The 23090-nt window shown below is 45.6% G+C and overlaps 1 protein-coding gene across 3 annotated transcripts in view; it reads right to left on the bottom strand.

Annotated features, from left to right (window-relative positions):
• Positions 1–532: 532 nt before the first annotated feature.
• The window catches only part of IL1RAP (interleukin 1 receptor accessory protein), a 49719-nt gene continuing 27161 nt past the window's right edge, over positions 533–23090 (bottom strand). Inside the window, exons 3-11 of one of the 3 annotated variants that reach the window (XM_058844289.1) lie at positions 21259–21544; positions 20318–20510; positions 18435–18600; positions 17428–17499; positions 16135–16264; positions 15067–15215; positions 12268–12417; positions 11261–11404; positions 533–1400 (exon numbers count right to left, since the gene is read on the bottom strand). In XM_058844289.1, coding sequence (XP_058700272.1) covers positions 682–1400; positions 11261–11404; positions 12268–12417; positions 15067–15215; positions 16135–16264; positions 17428–17499; positions 18435–18600; positions 20318–20510; positions 21259–21544 — 2009 coding nt within the window. In that variant the 3' untranslated portion in view covers positions 533–681. Of the gene's footprint in view, positions 1401–4191; positions 8643–11260; positions 11405–12267; positions 12418–15066; positions 15216–16134; positions 16265–17427; positions 17500–18434; positions 18601–20317; positions 20511–21258; positions 21545–23090 lie in introns of those variants that run through there. The other 2 variants (XM_058844288.1, XM_058844290.1) reach the window with 2 other exon arrangements.

Below are 23090 nucleotides of genomic sequence, written 5' to 3' on the forward strand. Positions count from 1 at the left end.
GAACAGGAGGGGACCTCAGCCAGCTTGGGCAAACCAAATCTCCAGGAACCACCTGGTGAACAATGCTACAGCACTTACCAGTTCCTGTGGAACTTTTTACAACAGCAGATTAAAGAAATCAATTTTATTTAGAGAGAAGGGGCTTGTCTTAAAATTGTTGAGCAAGTTCTTTTAGACCACAGTGGATAACTGCAGTGGCAGGGGCTCCCATCACCCTCATTAGCAAAGTTTAAGCCTTTGCAAAATGCAGGCTCCTGTCTCCAGAGGTTACTACCAGCAGGATGGCTTCTTCCTGCTCCCTCCCTCCCAGGCCCCAGCTGGGGACCTGCCCTCCTGCACCCGACCCCAGCAGCAGTCCTGCTGCAAACACAGCCACGGAGTGGGAAAAACAACGCCAGAGAAACACATTTTCAGCTCCACTCTGCAATTTAAATTCAGGAGAAGCAGCCGGGCAGGAATCCCTCGGCCTGTGGGGCTCCTGCAGTACATGCTGCTGTGTGCATGGCTGCAGGTCCCTGGCTCAGGTCACCAGCAGTGACATTGCTGCAGTCCCCCATGCAGGCATGGGACTGACACTTAATGGCACCGTGCCAGCCTGTGACATGGTAAAAATATCCTGAGGCCACAGTGAGTTTCTTTCACTGGCCCAGCAGCAGCAGCAGCAGCGCTTCAGCCCTTTGGCTAGAGCACATAGAAGTCATTGTTGTTTGACAGGTCACTGTAATGGCACAGGGCGAGAGCAGGGGCCTGCGCCGCCGGGGGCTCGGCTCGAGGCCTGCCCTGAAGGCCCTGTGCCGGGGGCCTGCCCGAGTCCGGGCTGCAGAGGTGACTGTCCCACCTGGGCTCAGCCACGGCCTGCCGCTTGTGTCTGCTGCCACCATTGCAGTAGGTCCCACAACACCGGCACGTCAGGAAGTGCTTGGCTCGGTGTTTGGCCTTTGACTCGGAGGCCGAGGCCGTCCCTCCGTGAGCGACAGTCACGGGAGTGGCTCCCCGCGGGTCGGGCTGTCCTTTCAACCGGCTCCTTCTCCTCTGGACGGGGTCCAGGCTGATGTCCGACTGTGAGGAGCAGCTCTCGTTCCAGCCAGCGCTGGCGCTCAGGCTGCGCAGCGGCAGGGCCAGCCGCAACGCCTTCCAGAACTGGGAGCCGGAGCGCTTGGACTTCTCCCCCTTCCAGGTGACGAAGGAGACGGATTCCTTCAGCTGGAGAATGCTGGGGTGGGTGCACTGCAGCGGCCTGTACTCCACCACGATGAGCTTGGTGGCTATGGCGTTCTGGCACATGATGCCCAGCTTGAACTCCAGGAGGCTGATGCTCTTCTCTGTCAAGTAATCGGGACTCAGAACAACGATCATCCTGCGGCTCCTCTGGATGAAGTCGAACACGGCTTCAGTGGTATCTAAGAGCACAAGGGCAGAGGAATTGGGGTGCACAAGGAGAAGGGAGTGGGGAGAGAAAAGCCAAAGAAGGTGTTTGGTGGCATACCTGCACAGATCCCTCTTCCCACAGAGGAACCTGGCACAAGCGCTGTGACTTTTGACTTGCCCACACTCCTGCTGGCAGCATTTTTGCTGTAAGTGGGCTTCTGAGAAGGCTGAGGCAGTAAATGAGAGGCCACGATGTGCCGTGACTGTACTCTGACTTCTGCCCTGCACAGCATCGGTCGTGCCCAGGGAAGTGCAAGCATTTGATAAAGGGTGGGTCTTGTTTGGAACCACCTGCCCACAGCTTGAGCAACTCTTTGCATCAGGGGATCAAAGCAATGGTGTCATCCTGCCCCAGCCTGAACTGCAGGGGCTGACCCACCTCCCCCCCCCCCCCCCCCGTCACACTCATCTTTAAGTAGAAACCTCCAAATTTAGAAAGCAAAAATGTCAGCCTTAAACCCCTCCACCAGTTCCCCTAGGCATCATGGGGGGTGGAAATACTGTCCTTCAAAGCATTTCTTGGGATTAATTGCAAGTTGTAAAGCTTAGCAAGAAGCTTAGCTGGAATGATGCCAGGCAAGAGCAACATCTCTTTTATTAAGAATTTTGAAAAGCAGCAAACCTGAAGGATGTCCTTGGACTTGTACCTGTGGCTTGGGATGCCTATTGAAGGTGTAGTGGCTAAAGGGTGAGCAGTGGAAAGGATGGGAACTGTACAGCTGTGGCACTCAGCAATTTAACAAAAGCTGAGTAATAAAACTGTAAAAAATTTTAAAAACCCATACACTTACTATGTGCTAGTGCCTGAGATGAGAGGGACTCCAAGGACAAACTGGTGTTCAAGCAGGACAAGGATCATTAGAGTAAGAGCTCTTGGACATTCAGAAATATCTGCCTGTAGGAATGTCTTTCAAAGAGCTGTTCTGGGAAGAAGACCTACCTCCTGCATCCCTTCTGCCATTTCTTCCTCAGGCTGGAGACTCTCTCCCTAACAGTGGAACACTGGTCTTTCATATGAATAAAAATACTGTTCCTTCCCTGCAATGGCAATGCCTCTTAATTCTCCCAGCACTTGGCTGTCTCTTATCTCACAGCAGAAGGTGTACTGTGTTGCACCTGGATGCACCTTATTTTAATATTGTACAGAGCAATACTTTTCAAAGAAGTATGACTAGTTGTAAAACTCATTGCCACTAGATTATTTGGAGACCAAGATAGGAAAAATTATCATCCAGTAATATCCTAATGGAGAAAGTAGGGCACTATTTGGTTAACAAAATACTGGAATTAAAATCAAATTATTTTGAGGGGCTTTTTTTCTTGTATAAAAAGTATGGGGGGATTTTTACCCCCAACACACAGAGGAAATCACTGATTCATTGAAACCAAAAGTAGATGATAGTCAGTTCTGTCAGAATTGTCACTTAGCACCATGACATGTTTTTACCACCCTATTTCAAAGGCATAGAGAATTGGCAGCAATCTCCAATTTACTAAGTCCAGACCTCATTCAAACTTTTCTACAACTGATTGAAATCTATTTTGAAAACAGCCAGGCTTCAACAGTTTGTGAAAGAAAATCTCTTTTGCTGGTTTGAAAGGTCCTTCTTTTTGAAACTGGAATCACAGAACCACAGCAAAATGTAAGCAGGAGCAGCCCCTGGGAGGTCACCTATTCTACCTGCCTGCTCAAAAAGCCCAGGTTCAATTAACATGAATGACTCTGATGCTGCAGAAGTGAAATGTTTTGATTGAGGTGACAGTGCTGGTTTTCTTTTATCAATTTTGAATTTGCAACACTTTTTGAGACTTTTTTTTTTGAGACTCATTTTTTTTGAGACTCCTTTTTTTGACACTTTTTTTTGGCAGGGAAGGTGTTCAAATTTCCAAAGATACATTTGATTTTGAGACAGGGATGCATTTAGGCTTGGCTGACCAGGATACCTTGGGATGTTCAGTTTGCAATGTTTACCCAGCTCAGGAATTATGTGCAGGTAGGATCTTCCCTCCCAGTGAAACAGCACTGGATGGGACAGGCAGCAATAACACTGAAGGGGCTTGGGGATTCAATACTCTTGGTTATCTGCTTTTTACTGAAAAACCTCCCATCTTTACTAAAAGTTTGCAAAAGACACTGCATATTTTTATTAGTTTACTTGTGTCTCCCCAATGAACCCCAAAGATGTAACAAATTATAAGGATTATGGTCACAGATCCCACACCCATAGACCTCAAATCCACAGATTGTCACGGGCATTCATTTTGCTAGTGGTCTGGAAGTGCTGGGCTGTCTCTCAACTTACCTGCAGGCATTCAAACATGGGAAATGGGCAAGAAAGTGACTTGGATGAGAAAATATGAAGCTGACTGAACCTAGAAGCTGATAGGCAAAGTAGCCTGAGTTTGATTTCTGTGGTTTGGGCAGATTTCTAAGATTCTGATTTGATCTTTAAAGCAAAGAGATGATGTTGTCTTCCCATCTTTCTGTCTTGTGATTGCCAAGTGAGCACCCTTCAGAGACTTTCTGTGTATGTGGGTCCACTGATGAGATATCTGACTGCTGTGTGTCACTGTGTTTCTGCTTGGATGGCCCTTTGAACTCAGGTGCCTCTGCAGGCACAGCATGAAACAACCAGGAAAATGTCTCATTCCAAGAAGCAGTCCCAAATGATCTTGATGCTTGGGCTACACACAATCATCTTTCTTTAACAGCATTTTGCAGACATAATGGGAAGATGGTACTTATGAGAAATGCACAAGGACTGAAATGCAAAAATGAAAATGTTTTATTGAAAAGCAAAATAAAATAATACTGACACTTCACAGACCAAATCACACAAAGGCAAAAACATACAAAAAAAGGAGAACTCTGAAACAGCTGTACAACATCAAACAGAACAGGAAGGGAAGACATTTTTTTCCAATTTGTGCCACGCTGTTTCCTGATGAAAAAACAATGAGGAACTTTGCATGAGCTGCATATTGATAAATGTTAGGTTAGTGCACAGAAATTCAAATGAATTAACTGATTCAGATGGATGCTGTGACAGAATCCCACAATGGAAACCGCATATGGCATAGAATGAAATGGCAGGTGTATCTAAGATGCTTGCAGATTTGCTTTACAGTTGGGACTGGGCTTTACCCCTGGCCTGAAAAACCCCAGCAAGGCCGGTGGTAAAGCTCCTGGGTGAGAGGAACTTGCTCCAGGATTATTCTCTTGCACACTGTTCCCTCTGACCTCTCAGGCCCCTTCCAAACCACTGCACCCTTTGCCTTGTGGGTGCTCTGCTGCTGTCTCTCAGTAACCCTGTTCTTCGGCTGCAATAACACCAAAGGCCACTGCAGTGTATGCCTGAGAAAGTCCAGATCTATTAATTACTTTTAAAACTCTTTCAATAAAATCAGCAAAATACATGAGGTGGATTTTATTTCCTAAAATAATTAGACTTACTAAAACATCAGCTGTCGCTAAAGGACACGGTATGATTCACATGAGCATGTCTCAGTGGTATGACAGGGAAAAAAAGTAACTTTATGTTCTGACTCCAGTATTTATAGATTCTCAACTATGACCAGGGATTGGATAATTAAGTTACCACCTTCCCAATCACACTGGTCATGAGAAATGTCCATCAAAGGATGTTTCTTAGAAGGAATGTATAAACAACTTATGTTTATAGTTACTTTCCTGGTAAAGTAACTAAAATTATGAAAACAAGATCAGAAGGCTTAGTTTTCAAGATAACAATCCGCATAAATTCTCTTGGTAACTCAGTCAAAAGTGAGATGTGATGTAGTGAGGTCTGGGATGTCAATTCAATTTATGAGTATTTGGGAGTCAATCTTTTAAAAATCATATAGGAATCTAACACAGCTCTGCTTTGGCCTCAGGGCCTTCCGTCTGCTTGCAGATCTGGCAGCTGATTAGAGAGATGCTTAAAACACAAAAAAAGAGATGAAGCTGGGCACAATGACAGGGTTACAATGAGTTCACAAAGCCAAGCATGGGTTTGGGTGCTATCTCTTATAAATTAGGTTTTCTGGAGTGTGGGAAGCAGCTCTATCCCTCCACAGACAACCACGGTAGAAAAGCTCATAACAAAACTTTTAAGCACCTCTGAGCAGATGACAAGCTCCACTGCCTCCAGTGAAGCTGACTGCAATTTTACCTGCTTAAATCAAAGCTTACTTGGGGTGGGAAAGATGAAGAAGACAGTAAGAAAGAAGCTCTATTTGTTACACATTTGTACAGTGTCCTGGTTCCGGCCAGGACAGGGTTAGTTTCTGCAGTAGTCAGGAGGGGGCATGTCCTATAGAATCACTGACATTATTCTAAACCACCTTGCATTTGCAAAGGTTGGGGGAAGGGGGTCTCTTTTGGAGAGAAAGGATCCCAGCACAGCACAGCTGGGCCAGTGCAGTGCAGCAGAAGGAATGGTTGGATATGATCAATTGTCAGGGTTTTTTTCCATGGGAATCATTCATTTCTTGTACCCTCTATCACCAGTATTGTTGTTAATTTTTTTATTTCATTCCTGTTTGCAGCAAAGAATTTTTTCTTATCTGACGGCGGGATCTTTACCTTCTGTGCCTTCAATTCCCTCTCCTGTCCTCTGCAGGGGAGGAAGAGGGGAAAAAAGAAGAGGGCACATGGTTTCAGGGGGAGCACTGAATTGTGGTACCATTCCTAAACAAAACATACAGTACATGACTAAGGGCATGGGGGCTGTAGCTCCCTGCAGCCCTGGAATAACATTATTAATCATAAGATGCTAAGGACAAAGTTTTTCTGACACCAGGATTCAGTCCCACACTTTTAAGGCTGGGCTTTTTACTGGGATGCTCTCAAAGCTCCCAATTCAGCTGGGTGAATAGTGCATAGACTCCTAACTGTAGTGTTTTTACAGTGCCATTATGAATGCTTATGCTTCACCCACTGGACACCAACAGAACAAATGCATGAGCCAAAGGTGACTCAGGAGCAAAACCATCACCAATAAAAAGTAGCATGCACTCGGTGCATGTAATACTGAACTCCATAATTAAGTGGGCAGGTCCTTGCACTAGGAGCTGCAGGAGTATGGAGACACCCCCAGAGCCTGAAGTTTTATTTGAAAACATTGCGAACCATAGCACCAGTCAATGTCAGGGCCTCACTGTGCTTCGGTCTGTCCTATAAGACAGGAAACTCCCCTCCTCAGCAGCAGCTGTGTGATGGGGGTTAACTCACCACGCCCTCTCCTGCTGAAGCAAGGACACCTACACAGCAGGTTTTTGTGCTTCCGATTTGCACAAGTGTTGCAGAAGCTGAGATACACCCTCTGTTTTGCAGCTCTGGGCTGGAATCTAGATGGGGAGAGACTTGCTTTGTAAAGCCAAAGCTCGTTTAAACCTAAGCCCTGAATTAAAAATGGCAATGTTGTTCATAGCCAGGTATTGAAGACAATGTCTTCATAAAATCATAGAATATTTTGGGTTGGGAAGAACTTTCAAAGACCACCCTCCCTGCAATAAGCAGGGACATAGGCAATGGATCAGATTTCTCAGAGCCTTGTCCAACCTGGTTTTGAATGCTTCCAGGGATGGAACATCCACCACTTCCCTGGGCAACCTGTGCCAGAGTTTTACCACCCTCACTGTAAAAGATGTCCTCCTTAAATATAGTCTGGATCTACCCTCTTTTAGTTTAAAACCATTAGCCCTTGTCCCTAAAGGGGTAATTGCAAAAGGCCTTACTAAAAATCCTGTCCCCACTTTTTTTATAAGCCCTCTTTCAGCACTGAAAGGCCACAAAAAGGTCTCCCAGGATCCTTCTCCAGGGAGAACATCCCCAGCTTTCTCAGCCTGCCCTCATAATCCTACCTACATGGACAGAACTAGTAGTTTTCAGGAAGTTCAAGTAAGTTTTTCAGGTGTCCTTCTGAGTTGGACATCTATCCAGTGTCATCCCAAAGACCTTGGAAGCACCTGCATGATGCTTTCTCCCAGCCAGTGGCAGACAGTAGGCAGGTTCAGCAGTACACTGGGGTTTCTTGTAGTGCTTGTGAAGCCCCTGAGTTTGCTCTACAAAGAAACATCTCTCACATGCTCCATGGCCTGTACTTATGAGAGATTTCCCTGGATTACAAGCAGCTCTTAAGGATCTGGGGTACTTGTGAGACTGCAGAGTCCCAGAGACTGACCACTTGTTACTAGATGTGCTACAATACAAATAGCACCCAGTAGAGTTATGGGGTGTTTTTTTAATGCTTCTGTAACAGCCATTTCCTATTACCAAACTACCTGGATGCATCTGCCTTAAAGGAAATTTGGGGAGCAAAGATGAGGAGCTTTAAGAGCCTACGCTCTTCACAGTGCAGCAGAAGCCTGTGATCCCACAAGTGATTGGGACTACAGACCTGGGACATGCAGGAAAGGCTCCACACTGGAGCCACCCTGCAAACTGCTCCTCAGCCTCTGCAACAGGGACTGAGGACCAGAAAGGAGTGAAGTCACTTAGGAGTGGAAAGAAGCTCTGTCCTGGATGCTAATGAAGGTCCCAGAGGAACTGGATCTAGGAGTACTGGCCATGCTATCACAAGGTGCTGGATGCATCCCACCTGGATAGCAAATTTAGATCTTAAGCCCAGGACTTGCGTGGTTGATAACAAGGACATACATTTGCAGAGAGCAGGTGTTTGCATCTTTGGTCTCTCTACTGACAGAGCAATATCAAAGCTGCAGGGAAAACATGACTATCCTCTGAAATGCTTGGGACATGGTCCTTTACGGAAAAAAACCTGAGTTCCTCCCCACTCCCTGGCCTAACTTGTGGATTTTTGCAGTGTGTTTTGGTTTGTTTTCTGATTGTGTCAAACATTTTTCAGGGATATGCATTAACCCATCGAGGCTTAAACTCCTGCTAATTTTTTTCACTGGCATTTCCACCTGCAGCTGCTTCCAGAACCTGCCCTTTGGGAACTTGGATTTCTCTCCTTTCCATTTAATGACATTCAAGGCCGCCTTGGCCTGCTTCAGCTCCTTCACTTTGCTCTTCTTGATGGCTTTGTACTGCACTAGAATGACTTTGATGTTGCCCTTGGAGGCCATATTCTCTAGGCCAGCCTTGAGCTCCAGCAGGGCCTGTGTCCCCTGCAAGACGTAGTTGGGGCTCAGGACAACAAGCAGACGTCGGCTTTTCTGGATGAAGCTCAGGGTTTCGTCTGTGACAACTGGGAGAAAGAAACATTGAGGTGGTTAGTGATGCCCAAGAACACGCTGCTGACCTGCTGCTGTGACACCAGGCGCCTCTTGAAGGGGTCAATAAATCCCTTGGAGGCCCTCTCTAGACTACACTAGTGCTTCCCAACTCTGTAAGTGACTCCAGGTGGGACCTCCTGGTTCCCCCTACCCATACAGTGACATCTTCTCCATCAGCTCCTGACTATATATAGACGCATTTCCTCCTCCCCATGCTACACAGAGATAACCCAGAGAGCTACACCTAAAAATCACGGTACTACACATCAGTGACACCACCCAGTGCTGTGAGGATGCCTTGTGGCCAAGAGGGCTGCTGATCTCCAGCTGAGATTTAGCTTCCTTCTAGTTAGAGGGGGAAAAGAGGCTCTCTGGAGCAGGGCAGGGAAACTGCTGGCTGAATGAACTCAACAGAAAGACTCATCCTGAAGAGGTTTCAGGAAGCCTGAATGTCTATGCTTACATCCTCCACAGGCAGATGTCCAGAATGACTCTGGATACTCCCTTCACTTCTCTTGCCAGTTTCCTCACACAAAATAAGTATTTACACCCTCCCCAAATGTCCTCATGGGATAATTTGCTTTAGTAATGCTACCATCCTAACTCTGGTTACTCATCCATCTGTTCCTGCTGCCGTCACCTATGAAAGCAGATTAGAGCATTTTTAGCACTGACTCTGAGGACTTTTAGTGAAGTGTCCAAAAAATGACACCTTTTGAGCTGGAGAAATGTCATGGTAACCGAGGATCCTCTTTAATTTTCTAACATCTGCAGGTAGACTGTCCTTGGCCACCTTCTTGTAATTAATGTGAAAATCTCTTGTAAGTGTGAATCCCGGAGCTTGTACTCTCTGCTGCAGGATCTCCCACACTTCCTTGATAAGGGCACACTCTTGACTGGTCAGAAATTACAATGGAGAGCAAAATAATGCTGACAGACAACTTCATTTAGCTGTCAAGCATGCTTGATTAGTTCCTGTCAGCTAACTCATGGGATAATCCATCTCCCACTGTTTCTTCATCAAGGACAACATAACTCTCTACCCATGACACAGATGCACGCTCTGGAGGCATGACACCAGCTGCCAAAAGCTATTTCCTGGCCTGCCGTGCTTTCTTGAGAAGGAGATTAGTCAAATCCTCACTAAGAAGCACCAGGGAAGCCCCAGCAGCATTGCAGACGGCAGTGCAGTGACAAACCACTCCGGCAGTGCTCACAGGCTGGAGCTGGCTTAAGACTGCAGGGACTGAGGGGCACAGAGATGGGAACATTTGGGGTTAAGGGTGAAGGACAGAGAGCCCAGGAGAGCTGTGGTGGGAGGAAAATGACACTCTCCAAAGTGAACTGGGCAAGAAGCAGCAGAGGGAACAGGAGGGAGATGGACAGCTGGTGAAAATGGCTCATAACAAACCTGCTCTGAGCCTGACATTGCCATCAAGCAAATTGAGCCTGGAGGGTGCCCTGCCATGTCATTCAGGCTCTCTTCAAGAAGGAACAGAACCAGGCTTGCAGCTATCTCACTGAGACATGTATTTACGCTCAAACTTCAAGGTGCTCCTAGATTCTGGCAACCATCTAGGAGAGAAAGATAACAGAACCCAAGGAGATTCTGCTCCCTTTGTCAGGCAGGTGGGCTGAGAATTCAGAAGTCCCTCCTGCTCCTACTCAAAAGGGACACCCCAATGGATTTTCTCAGCACAGGTTTTGTCACCAGTGGGGTCCTGACCCAAAGCCCATGAATTCAAAGTGGGGTGGTCTGCACTGGCAGAAATTCAGACTTTGAACTTTTAATATAACATAACCAACTCAGCCTCCAAGAAACTGAAAATCAAGAGTTTTGTCTAAATTTGTGCCCTTGCTGTGGAACTTTTGTGAAAGTATCTGTATCTAGATAGCTTCACAAACTTCCACTCTTGATGATTCCCTGCCTCCCTGCAGCAGACACTTTGTCCAGAACCTTCTATGATTTATCTCAAAACAGTAAAATGGGACTACATCTTACTGAAGAGATGAGTCTCACTACCTTCAACAAAGTATTTTTAATAATAGTAGCTTAATTGTATGCCATATTAGACACAAGCTCACTAATTAACGAGGATGAATGACATATTATCTTCTCACTGATTTAGCTTATTTTTCTAACAAGCACTATTCACTCCTTCCTGAAGTAGACACTCCCAGTTTTTACAAGGATCACTGTTACCCTCTGTGAGCTGATCGAGTATAACACTTTCCCTGCCTCTTCTAGTCTTGACTTTATCCCATCTTTTAAGATTATGAGCTCTGGGCAGCTCAGAGGGCGTGCATGAAGGTCAGTTTTCCGGTTCCCCCTTCTGATATTCCTGCACATCACTCCTGGAAAGAGCAACTGAAACAACCAATCACCATCCCCACAGCAGCCCTTTTGGTGGCCTGGAGCATCTGCAACACTGACATGTGAAGCAAAAACATTAGAAGACACCATAAAGAGTTCATTAACAAAAAAACCCAAAAGATAATCTGGATAGGCTTGTTGCAATCAGTGATCAATACCTCAAGGAACAATAAAGAGAGGACGTGCATGGAGCACAGCCCCCTGTGAGATACTCACTTCCCCCAGGGAGGCTGTCTCTGTCGAAGATACACAGCTTGTACCCGAACTCATTCTCCAGGACTCCCCGCAGCGTCAGCAGCACAAATTCCTCCTCCTCCGCGTTGCGCGCGTAGGACACGTACACATCGTACTCCTTCCCGTCTGGGCAGCGGGAGCACAGGGAGACACAAACGGGAAAAGGACACCCGTGATACTGCCCATGCTGGGCCTTTCATTTGCAATTAAAGCAGGTAGGAAGGCTCACCTGGATCCCAGGCACTGCAGGTTAAGGCACCTCAATTTCCACCAGTCCAACCCATTCTGTCCAGGCTTCTTTTGTCTTTGGACATTTTTGACTCTGCTCCCTCTCGCTGCTGTCTATCCGCACAAGCAGTCCCACCAGACAGAGACTTGCACCCTGCCTACACCCTCCGAGAGCTGCCGCACCCCCGTGGCAGGTTCACACCACAAGCTGCAAGGGCTCAAACACCCTCCTCCTCCTCCAGAGGAGGAAATCTCACCTCAGAGTCCCTAGCAATGAACTCCCAGGAACACAGGGAAGCTGTGGAAGAACTGAGGACAGAATGGTGATTTCCACATCCATCCTTTTGGATGCCTTACCACATTTTAAAGCAGATCACTCTGGATCAGATAATGAATCCTTTACATAGAGTCACCAGGGAAACCAAGGACTTACTGAAACCTGATGACATATCTCAACAATCTAGATTGGATGGTGCAGCTAGATCAGCAGGGCAGGGCCCCAGGGAGCCTGGCATGTCCATTTTCCAACTCTGCAGAGAATACAGAGGACTTCTTTCTCCTTTTCCCTGAGCCAAAAGCCTGACTCCTCTTGCTCTAATGAGCAATGACCCACACAACTGCATGTAGATAGAGAAATGGAAGGTCAAAATGTTATTATGCTGTGAAGAGGTTTAAAAATAGCTTATAGGAAAATTCCTATTTGAAAACAAAGGGCCTGGCTTGCAGCAGAATAAATAAATGAAAACTTTTTAACTCCTTACCTAGAATGGTTTCATCTGTTCCAAAATGAGCCCGATAGAAGAGGACCATTTCAAGCCAATAGACATGATAGACGACTATGAGCACCACAACGAGCAGGATGGTGGCCCCCAGGCCACAGGCCAGCTCCACAGTGTACTTGGGTGCTACAACTGAGTACAAAAATAAACAGGAGGGTCAGGTTTAAAGAACAGCTTGGACCTTCCGCTGGACAGGAGCAAGCTTGTGTCACATGCAGCCAAATACCACAGAGGAACAGCAAGGAGCCAAGCTGACCCTTCAGAGTAAGGTGGCCAAGCCAAGGCTTTTCTGACAGGACACGTGATGGCTGGCCATCCTGGAGCCCCATTCTGGGTTATTAGGTCTGCTTATGCTGGCAGAGCAAGTCCATAGCTGCACTTCTGTCTCTGAGTGAGAGCCTGGAAGCAGCCAGGTTATAGAATGACCTGTTGGTGGAAAAAACCTGCACAGTCCAAAGCCAGAACATGAACATGACCTTCTCAGCAGTATCAACAAACTATTAGGGCAACACAATTGTTCTGACTTCTAAGAGATCCAGATAAAGCATCTGCAGCAAAATAAAAGCAATGGCTACAGTTCTCCCTCCCTGTCAGACATGGGTCTCGTGGCTTGTCCCAGACTGACACCCAGGATGTAACTAGCCATGGTCTGACTCTTTTCTACCATGAAAGAAGAATCAGAGTTCCTTGCAGAAAAGCTGAAATGCTTGCAAACAAACAGGACAACCTGTGGGCATCAAGCCAGAACATCACAGGTCCCCTCCAACTCATACACTGTCTGTCACACCACTGCTGTTTCTTTGTACTTAGGATAGAAAATTTCTAACTGTATCCTTGGGCAACTCTGTTGGTAACAGTTGATGTGCAAATTGGCAAACTGCACAATAAAAGAACAACAGGGAGTGGAAACACCACCAAATTCTAATATTTGATAAGTTTCTAATAAAACTGAATTACAAAATTGAAAATGGAAGGCATTTATCAATGTTCATTAGGTGATGAGCAGCAGAGGTACATGAGAAGGAGAGGGAAATCATCCAGAAAAAGCAAGATAAGTATATGACCTAATGTAATGAAAGAGTTGGAGCCAACATACAGAGCCGCTTGCTAAAAATGTAAGCCTGGTGCTGAGGGGTTATGTTCTGGCATGCCTAATGCTCCTGCAGGATGTGCAGTGGGATGGGCTGCACTGAGCTTAGCATAAGGTTGCTCTGCCAGCAGCAGCTAAGGATGGTTCTTGGAGTTTGCTGTGGACAGAGCAGGACAAAGGAGTGGTGGGTAACCACGTCTGCTTAGAGCAAACCCAGTCAACTAACCAAGAACAGATGTGGGGAGGAAAAGGGAGGGTAGTACAGATCAGTCCATTAGAAAACAGTATTCAGGCACTGATATATAGAGAAAGAATCTGAGTACTTCAGATTCACTTCTACTACATGTACAAATATTATCACCCCAGAAGAATTATATATGGAGTATGAACACACTGACAGATGGTTTCAGCCTTTCTTAGTTATGTGTGTGGTCTATTGTTCCTCCCTAACAATCCAGAAAAGGTTTGTCTCAATGGAATGAAACTAAAAAAGAAGGAGGACAAGTACCAAGAAGAAAAAGATCTTCCAGTAAAGACCTCCATGAGCCTTCCCACACTTATAATGCAGATTAGAGGGAAGAAGGTGTCTGGTGTGAGCTTCACAAGGCATGGCAGCATTCCCCGTGGGATCGGGGAGGTCTGGCAGTAAAAGCACGTGTTGAAGCTCTAGATGAGGCTGATAAGGAGGCAGAAAAATCCACCTTAATCAGGAAGCCTCACATAGCTATTATTACCGAGAGGTGGGTCTGGGAAACAAGAACCAAATATTTGAAGAAAAAAAGATGTAAGAAAAGCCCACACAGAACAGAGCTGAATCAGTCTATACCATCCATGGTGAGGTGGCTGTATCTAGACTGCAGCATCATGACAGCAAGGAGTAAAACCAGAGTGTGTTGTGGTGTGACTGTCTCACTCCCTGAGCAAAGCCAGCGAGTGCAGACTGTCTTCTGGAGGATTCCAACTGGTAGCCATTGTGTCATGCAAAACCCTCACACAACCAAATAACCTGAAACAATTTCAAGCAGCCTGTCCCCTCAGCTCTGCTTCAGTTGTGGTACATGGATGGGATAAGGACAACAGATCTGTCCTTTCTCTTCCGAGGAACTTGCCCATGGAATTGCCCTTTGATCCCTGGCTCCAAGAAGTGGTGCAGTATGACAGTAGTGCCTACAGAACAGGCTGTGTTAGGCAGAAAGGCCTGATGGAATTCTTTGCTCCCTTACTGTTTTGCAGGGCAAGGCTCAAGGCAGCAGCAAAAGCCCCCACAAGCACGCTCCCAGCACAGCCCTGTCACACTGTATTGGGAAGGGCGAGGCAGTACAACACAACTCTCTTGTGAGTTGAACAGGAGAGCAAGGTTTATTACCTCAGATCTTCTTTTATAGACTGATACATGAAAGTACAGAAAGGTAAAACTCTTACTGGTCAGTGAACTAACACATCACCATCATTGGTCAGTGGGGTACACCACCCCTCGACCTTCTCTTGCAAGAAAACAAGAGACTGACAAACAGCACCTGCAAGGCTGTCTTCTGTCTCTGAGGATTGTTTTAATTCCTCTTTATGATTTCCCAGGCCACTTTCTCAGGCGAGTCTGAGAAAGTTATGCTGCCTGCATTTCCACAAGCACTGTGCTGCCTGCTTTTGCTCACATTTAGCATCCATACAGCCCTGCCCAGCAGGTCTCGTACCTTTCATGCGCACCACGGCCTGGCTGCGCTCCTCGCCTTTGGCGTTCCTGGCATAGCAAGTGTAATTCCGCTTCAGCTCCTCTGCCGTGGCTTTTGCAACTGTTAGAGTCCTTATCAGAGTCTTGTCTTCAAAATCTCTAGTAATTTCACTGTAAGAGAAAAACTAGAGCATTACACTTATGAAAGTGCAGCAAGTTTTTAGTGACAGATATTCCTTTCCCTGATACAACCTCTTCTTTTAAAGAGGCCAAAACACATAACTTGAGATTTATAAATCAATATACACTTCAGATTGTAATACAGCTGCAGCTATTCCTTTATCTGATTTTCCTTAATATTTATTTTACCACTCATAATTTTCTCATTGCAGCTGGGCTATATTGCCTTTTAGAGGAAATGGAAGTTCTTGCCTATAAACAAGATCTCACAAACTCAAGATTCAGAGCTCACGTCACATTCCCTATGCAGTCCTGGATGAGTCACTTTGTCTCCCTCTGCCTGAATTGACCGTCTGCAAAATGAGGATACAATATTTCCTTTTGCCTTTCCTTTTTCTACATCGGTTTGCAAATCAGCTAGGGCAGTGACTGCCTTCCGTGTGAAATTCAGCATCCAGCAAATGGGACTTTGATCCTCATTTGTGCTCTTTATGTGATTGAATCTCTACTCTTCCTAATCAATACTATGTCTAATATTACATTTTTGTTTTCAGCCTCTGCTTTTCTGAAACACTTTTATCCCTTATGCTATTTGGGAACACTTCTCTAAATAGAATTGTCTGCCCCTGTTTTGTAAGTCCCACAACACAGGAGCTGTTGGCATCACTACCAGGACCCGAACAAATGATGATATGAACTGGTTAACAAAGCTCCTTCAAATCCATCTGTAAGATATGACCAGGTCTGGAGGCCTCCTCCTTGGAGGTCCTGGTGCTCATCATAGCATGGTGCAAGCACAGGGGCTTCTGATTAACAGGGAGACTTCACATTCCATTAGGACTGTCACATGCCTGTACCATCACAGGTCCCAGGGGATTAGATAAAAATGAAGGTTCACATTACATGTTACCTTTGTGTCACTTTTATCTTGGGGTCTGAGATGTCATCTGTGTTTTTCCCATCTATGGTCCACCACACCTCAGTTCGGGAGTCCTTCAGGAATGTGAAGAAAACCTCACAGGGCAGGATAAGGTCATCACCTGCAAAGAAAGAACCATCTCCTAGGAGAAAAGGTATTGCAGTGCAGGAACAGCACCACCCTTACTTTAGTGCTTTCCAAAATCCTACCAGCCTGAGCTCTGCCTCCCTTCAGGAAGCAATGAGGCCAATATCCACTTTCTGACATAAACTGTAATAACAGCTTAACATCCCTGACATGATGATTTGTGACAGACAGGTAAATAATAAAAAAAAAATGTCCTGCCTTCACAAATGTGTTGCAAATTCCTTGACTGCACCAAGTGACCCACCGAAAGGGGCGTGCTCCTTGCCAACCACTTCCTTGGAAAGCGGGGCAGTGCTAATCAATCCCAATGCACAGGGGACAGATACCATAAAGTGAAGGATCAAGCTCCACAAAACCATTTTGGTTTGGAAACACTTCTTCAGGAATTTGACTTCTGTTCAAGATCAGACTTGGGAGTGTGAATATTTTGGTGATCAGCCTGTAATCTGATTTTATCTTACAGGAGACTCTGGATGAAATCTGACCTTCTGAGCCAAAAGAGCTGTTCTTTAAAGTGAAGACTCTGGTGCGAATCATCATCATTGCCACCACATTTATTACAGCGATGTAATCGGACACAATCCATTTGATATAGGGAATTGCTCCAAAAAGCTATTAGGCAAAACTGATTGTGTGGGGGAAGGGGTGAGGGAAAGTGAGGGGAAGGGTGTGGTACCCCATTAGCCAGCGCTGCGAGGTCAGCAGAAGGAGAGCTGTCATTAATTAGGAAGTCATCAGCCAAAAAAAAGAGAGATGAGCAAGAATTGGCTAGAAGGCTGAAGCCACTGTAGGGGTGAATGAGGGAGGATGGGAGCAAACCACAGCAGGGCCAGGGCTGAGACCAGGTCCTGCAGGAATTCTCCTATGCAGCTGAGTGTCCCCATTTGATCTGCTTCTACAGCTGCAGTTTTGTATCTCCATGCCTGTCTTTAGTTGTGCTTGCAAAAAAATCAACTTTTAAAGCTGTGCTCTCCTATTCTGGCATCAAGAACTGGCATCCCACACTGTCTACCAGGCAAGCCGTGGCAGCTCATGTGCTCTGCAAGGGAAAGCACCGGGGATGCAGGGGAAGGGGAGAGCTTTGTGCCTGGCTGGTTCTCCCTGTCCCACTGGCAGGCTGCAAGTGTTGGACTTTACCTGCTTCCAGCTCATACACAACTTTCTCATTTGGAGAGGTGAACTGTGGTGGCAAGGCCTTGTTTGGAGATCCTGCAGGAGACAACAGAGAGCCCCCATGGGGACCCACATTTCATGAGAACCTGGAATTCTTGCAGCCTCACTCCCAATGCCCTCGCGCCTCACTGCACGTTCCCCAGTCTAACTCGTGATGCATTCCTGCTGCATAGTTCCATGCACACACAAATCTAATCCTAGTCCCCAAACTCAGGGCCACATGCAGATTTTGTGGCTCCCCCAAAGTTTAGGTAAGATAGTTTGGGGCTCTCACATCAGAAGAGCTGTATAACCTTCTCATCTCCCACAAGGTATAACCTGCACCAGTTTCTTTTTACTACTGCTTCTAAAAAACAAAATACAAACATCATTTAGTGTCACAAATACTCATTTCAACCCTTAAAACAGCTCTTTCTGTGGAACTTAGAATGCATCCTACAGCTCACTACGTTTTTAAGCTTTACAATTCCCTGGCAGGTAGGCTGAGCCTGGGATGGACGTGTCCAAGCAGTGGGTACCTGGAGCTCTGCCTGGCTGATTAGCAGTCTCAACCCCAGCACAAATGGCTTTGAGATTCCAAGAAGATGAAGACAAGTTGCTTATGAAGTGACAATCCCACAAATAGTGACAAGCAAAGGGCACAGACCAGGAGCAGGAGTGCCAAGGTTATGCATTCACATGCCAGCAGAGGGTACCCCTGGCCATCTCATGGGCTGAACCTCACCAGCCTCAGCCTGGCCACTCTCTTTTTGTGTTTGGGGCATTTGACATGGTGGTGGGAGAGACCTCTTCTGCAGTATCTTCTGGGCAGTCACACAAGTCTGACCCCAGCATGAAAAAATACACCAGGTCAGTTGGGTAACACCGATTTAATACAATCATAAATGGATCCTGCAACAAACTCTTCCAGCTGTTTTTACCACTCCTGCAGTTACCCACATGCATTTTGCACATTTTCAAGTCATTCTTACCCACCACCTTCATCTTTATGGTTCTGGTGAGATTATAGGTTCTTCCGTGGTCCTTGAATGTCACAATGCAAGTGTAATTCCCTTTATACACACTGCGGACAATGCCAATGACAAGCCTGGGCCCTTGGGGATACCGCTCATAGAAGCCATCCACCGAGCTGCAGTTCTGGAGTCAGGCAGAAAAATACTTGAGTTTGGGATTCAAAAGTACAGATATTGGTTTAAATCCTACTACAAAGATCTGATTTTAAACTATTGATATGACACTTGGGATCATGATATAGGTCAGACCTAAATACCATGAACTTTGAGCATGTTGGAGAATAGACTGCTATGTTCACCTTGAAAATGAAGTGATGAAGCAGATCACCCTAATAGCTTTATCCCACTTTATACACAGACAATTTTATAAAGGAGAGCTCTCTGATCCAGAAGTACCTTGGCAATCAAAGTGAGCATCTCAGCAGAGTGAAGAAAAAAAGTAAAAGTGACAAGAAAAAAATGATGACGTATTCACAAATGGATACTAAGACTAAAGGACATGTACCCCATTGATGTCCATCTTTCGGGACTAATCAAGCTCTCCTGGCTGACTTCAGCTGAGGAAAAGGCCCCAAAATTTGCAAATAGCAAACGAGAATCTGTAGTACATAAACCTTAATAACTCCTCTCTTTCTGTCAGGCAAGGCAGGAAAACTGCCAAAATACCAAGCTGGAGATCCCTTTTCAGAAAAAGGTTATGCAGATAACATCTTGATCGTCATAAAACCCAAAGATGTGCGCATTTTCTAAGAGATTATTTTTGAATGGTACATTTCCAAATCAGATACATCCTAATGGGGTAGTTTAAGACAGGGGTCATATACCATTTTTAATGATTTTTATTAGGCATGGGATGACTTGCTGCCTGAAAAATTACTTCCAAGGGGCTTTTTGTTTCATTCTGCTAATTGATTGCCGAGATGTGAATTTCAATGAACGATACAAGTAAAGCATTTAAACTACTGGAGTGAAACAGCTCCTCTTGATACAAGAGGAACTTTTTCCTGAAGGGTTTTAGAGGTGGAGTTTTCATTTTAGGTATTTTTTTTTTTTTTATCAGCAGGTACATTTGTTGACAACTTCCCTTGTTATTAAATTCATTTATACAAAATCTTCTATCTAGAAATATAAAAGCACTTTATATGATGTTATTAAAGAATTTATTCCCATAACTCTTAGACTTTACATCCCCTGAGACTTCTTATTCTCTACTGACTAAAGGCATCCACCTAGAGAGAAAGAGTAAAATCAAATTTAATAAAATTGAGCAGTAATTCTGTAGGCAAGAGCCTGAGGATGGTTGGAGACAGTCTAATAATTAAAAATGTATGGAGGGTGGGGTAGAGATGCCTCAGTCTTCAGAAAAGAGGTTTGATGAATTGTGTCGAACTGGGCACCCATTGTCCTTGTAAAGCCTGCAAACTCCATTTCCTGACCTCAGAGGATTTTGGAAAGGATGCATATTTCATTAACAGGTGGGGTTTTTTTTAAAGAAGAGGGAACATGAATGGCAGTTTCCTTTACAGGGAAGTGAGAGGCTCACACACAGCAGGTCAGGCACACCGCCCGTAACTGAACTGAGCCACCTAAATCCCTCCTAGGAGTATTTTGTGCTTGTGCATGCTGGTCAAAAAAAGCTTCAGTGTTAGCTCTCAATTCCTTTCCAAGAGCAGTTTTACCCTTGAACTCAATTGGAGCAGAGCTCTTAAAATTAGTAAAGCTTCATTAACAACATTGTCACTGGGGAGACTCTGAAATGCAGTTCCGTGACTGTCATGCCACCCATTGCTTTTTCACACACGCCACTGCATCCCCCTGCTGACCAAGTAAGCCCTTCTTACCAGGTACCACTTGACAGTTGGTGTCACACTGGCAGGGTAAAAGCCATCAATATCTGGACATGTGATCTTCTGATTGGCATGCTCCAAGTAGAACATCTCCTCAGTGGGTTTTATGGAATGGCTCACACAAGAGTGCTGGTCCTTCGGAACAACCTCCAAGGGAAAAGCAACTTTGCTGCAGTAGGTTGTGTTCCTAAGGGTGGATGAGAACAGGGCTGATTAGTTGAAACTTGTTTACTCCTATAACAGTGGAGTGGAATGAAATAAAAATTACATCTGCAATAACGAGCATCATAGCGCTGATGAGGTATGTACAGCCTTAGTTGACTCATTTATAAATGGGAAAGAAAACCCCACCAGAGGTGGCCACACAAGCTCACAAAAGCCTATAAAGATGACTAACAAGCAACATCCACTCCCCTGCTGCTAAAGCAGATCATAAGGTCAAAGACACAGACAAAAGACAATGTGAGGAAGATCAAAAAGAGCTCTTGTGCACAGCAGATGCTATGTTCATTTTGCACCACAGTTAGAGACACTTTTAATTTCCTAGAAGTCTGAATCTCATGAATCTTTGCCAAATTAGCGTGCAGTCAAAACATTACCCCTGCATCTGAAGCTATTTTTACTCTAGACATGCAGATCACTTCTTAATGGTGAGTGCCTGTGGATTTTGCCATGGGCTCAGCAATAATATTTTCACGGACACTTGCGGCAAGGAGAGGCACGCTCGTTAGTGTCTGCAAGGCTCCAAGCATTATTGCCATGTAAATTGGCTCAGCACTGAGCAGTCTTATAATTGTAACATTCTTTTCCCACTAATGCTTATGTAAATGGTCGTCTCCGCACAAAGATGTGGTGCTAACAGCATCGTTTTCCCACCTCCACTAAAGTCCTTTGATTGCACTGAAGACGTACAGAAACTGCACCACACAACCTACCTAAGCATGCAGGTGTAATTCCCAGTGTCATTGAGAAGGGCAGGCCAGAACCAAAGGGTGTCTTTATCCTTACTGATGTGATTATCCGGGAGACGGTAATTAATGGGCTCCTCCAGATCCCGGTCCTGCGCGATCCTGTACCAGATCAGGGTTAAGCCAGCAGAATGGGCTGTGCTATAGTTGTACTTCAAGAAGGTCTCAAAAAGTGGGCATTTAATCTTGGCAGGTTCCCCATCATAAATCTGGATCTGCTTCATGGTGTCCACTCCCCAGTCATCGCAGCGTTCTGCAGCCAGGAAGAACAAGGTGCCTTAGGCTTGCAAGTCTGCAGGAGGAAAACAGCTCTGCCCATGCTCCCCACAGCCCTTGGTCCTGCCCCCATTAAAATCAGAGGCAAAACTGTAGTGTTTTTAATGAAAGCAAACTGGGCTTTTATAAAACAGAGCAAGAACATTGTGTTCATTTCTAGAGAACTCGGAAACTTCTGTTTTCATTTGTACACCTCCTACGTTTCTGCCAAGCTATTTATCTCTCATCAGGACAATGGAGTAGGATATTCCTACATAAAACTAGGCTTCCTAGGGAGCTCCAAGAAAATTTACCACAAAAGTCTTATGTGGGAAGATAAAACCTGGATGACAGCAATGCCAGAGGTGTGTGTCCATACACAATGGTAGGGAAGATGGAAACAGATGTGCTGAAATAGGAAAAAAAAAAAAAAAAATTCAAACATCAACCCTCCCTTATAGCTATGGGTTACTTTCCCTGCCAGAACAAGCTGGATTTTGGGTTCCAGAAGTGAGGACTGTCTTTCCTGTGATGGATTCATGTGACACCTGTGCACACCAGGATAACACAATGAGTACAAGCAGGAATAAATGGAATAGTGGAAGTTTAGAACTGGAGGTTGGGGTGAAGAAGGGACAGTATAGAGGAGGTAGCAGCAGGTTCTTTAGTATTCCCAGGCAGTGCCCAGGTGCAAACCCCAGGCACAGTTCAACAACAGGCAGTGGCTCAGTGTGGCTCACAGCAGACTTGGACTGACACAGAAACCAGCCAGCATGAGAAAACACTGCATAAAGCTCTTTTCCTTTAATTACCTTTTTAAAAAAGATATTCTTGTCATTAGCAAACACTTTCATGACAAAAAGTGCGGTCCAAACCCATTTCTCTTCTGAGGACTTTTCTCCACTCCATTCCTCCTACCCATCAGGATGTCAGGCAGGCAGGGACTCGGTGCAAGCAAAGCACAGTACCAGGGTGTCAGCAAACCTGAGAGCAACCTGCACTGTCAGAGCCACACATGGAGAAGCTGCTGTCACTGCAACTCCTGTCTCCCCACGCTGACGAGGCAGAGCACAGCATGGCACATTTCCCAGTGCCTCTCTTGGAGCTGCTGGGAGGCATTTGCTAGGGCAGCCTGACGTCTGAGAACCCAAAATGAGTCAAACAGGAGAGGGTGTGCTGCCTGCAGCAGTCCTTGGGAGCAGTGTCTCAGCACATCACACACAGGCTCACAGAGACGACAATGCAAAGCCTCTCCCATTTTCAGATATTAGAAGAACTCAGACTGAGAGGAGAAGCAGAACACAATATGCTCTTTGAGCCCAATTCTTCAGAATTCTTCTGAACTGACTTCACAGGCCCAAAGCGGGATTTCTGGCATTTATTCTTCCCTAAATAGACAGTGGAATGTAGCTTGCCCTCAAATTCTTACTTAATTAAAAAAAGCAGATATAATCCTTTGAGAAGACAGGCCTGCAGCACTTAAAGGCAGTGATGCTAACTCCTATGGCTCAGCAATGGTTAGTCATGGGCAGGAGGAATCTGGG

This window comes from Poecile atricapillus, chromosome 8, assembly GCF_030490865.1.
Source record: "Poecile atricapillus isolate bPoeAtr1 chromosome 8, bPoeAtr1.hap1, whole genome shotgun sequence".
Classification (NCBI taxonomy): Eukaryota; Metazoa; Chordata; class Aves; order Passeriformes; family Paridae; genus Poecile; species Poecile atricapillus.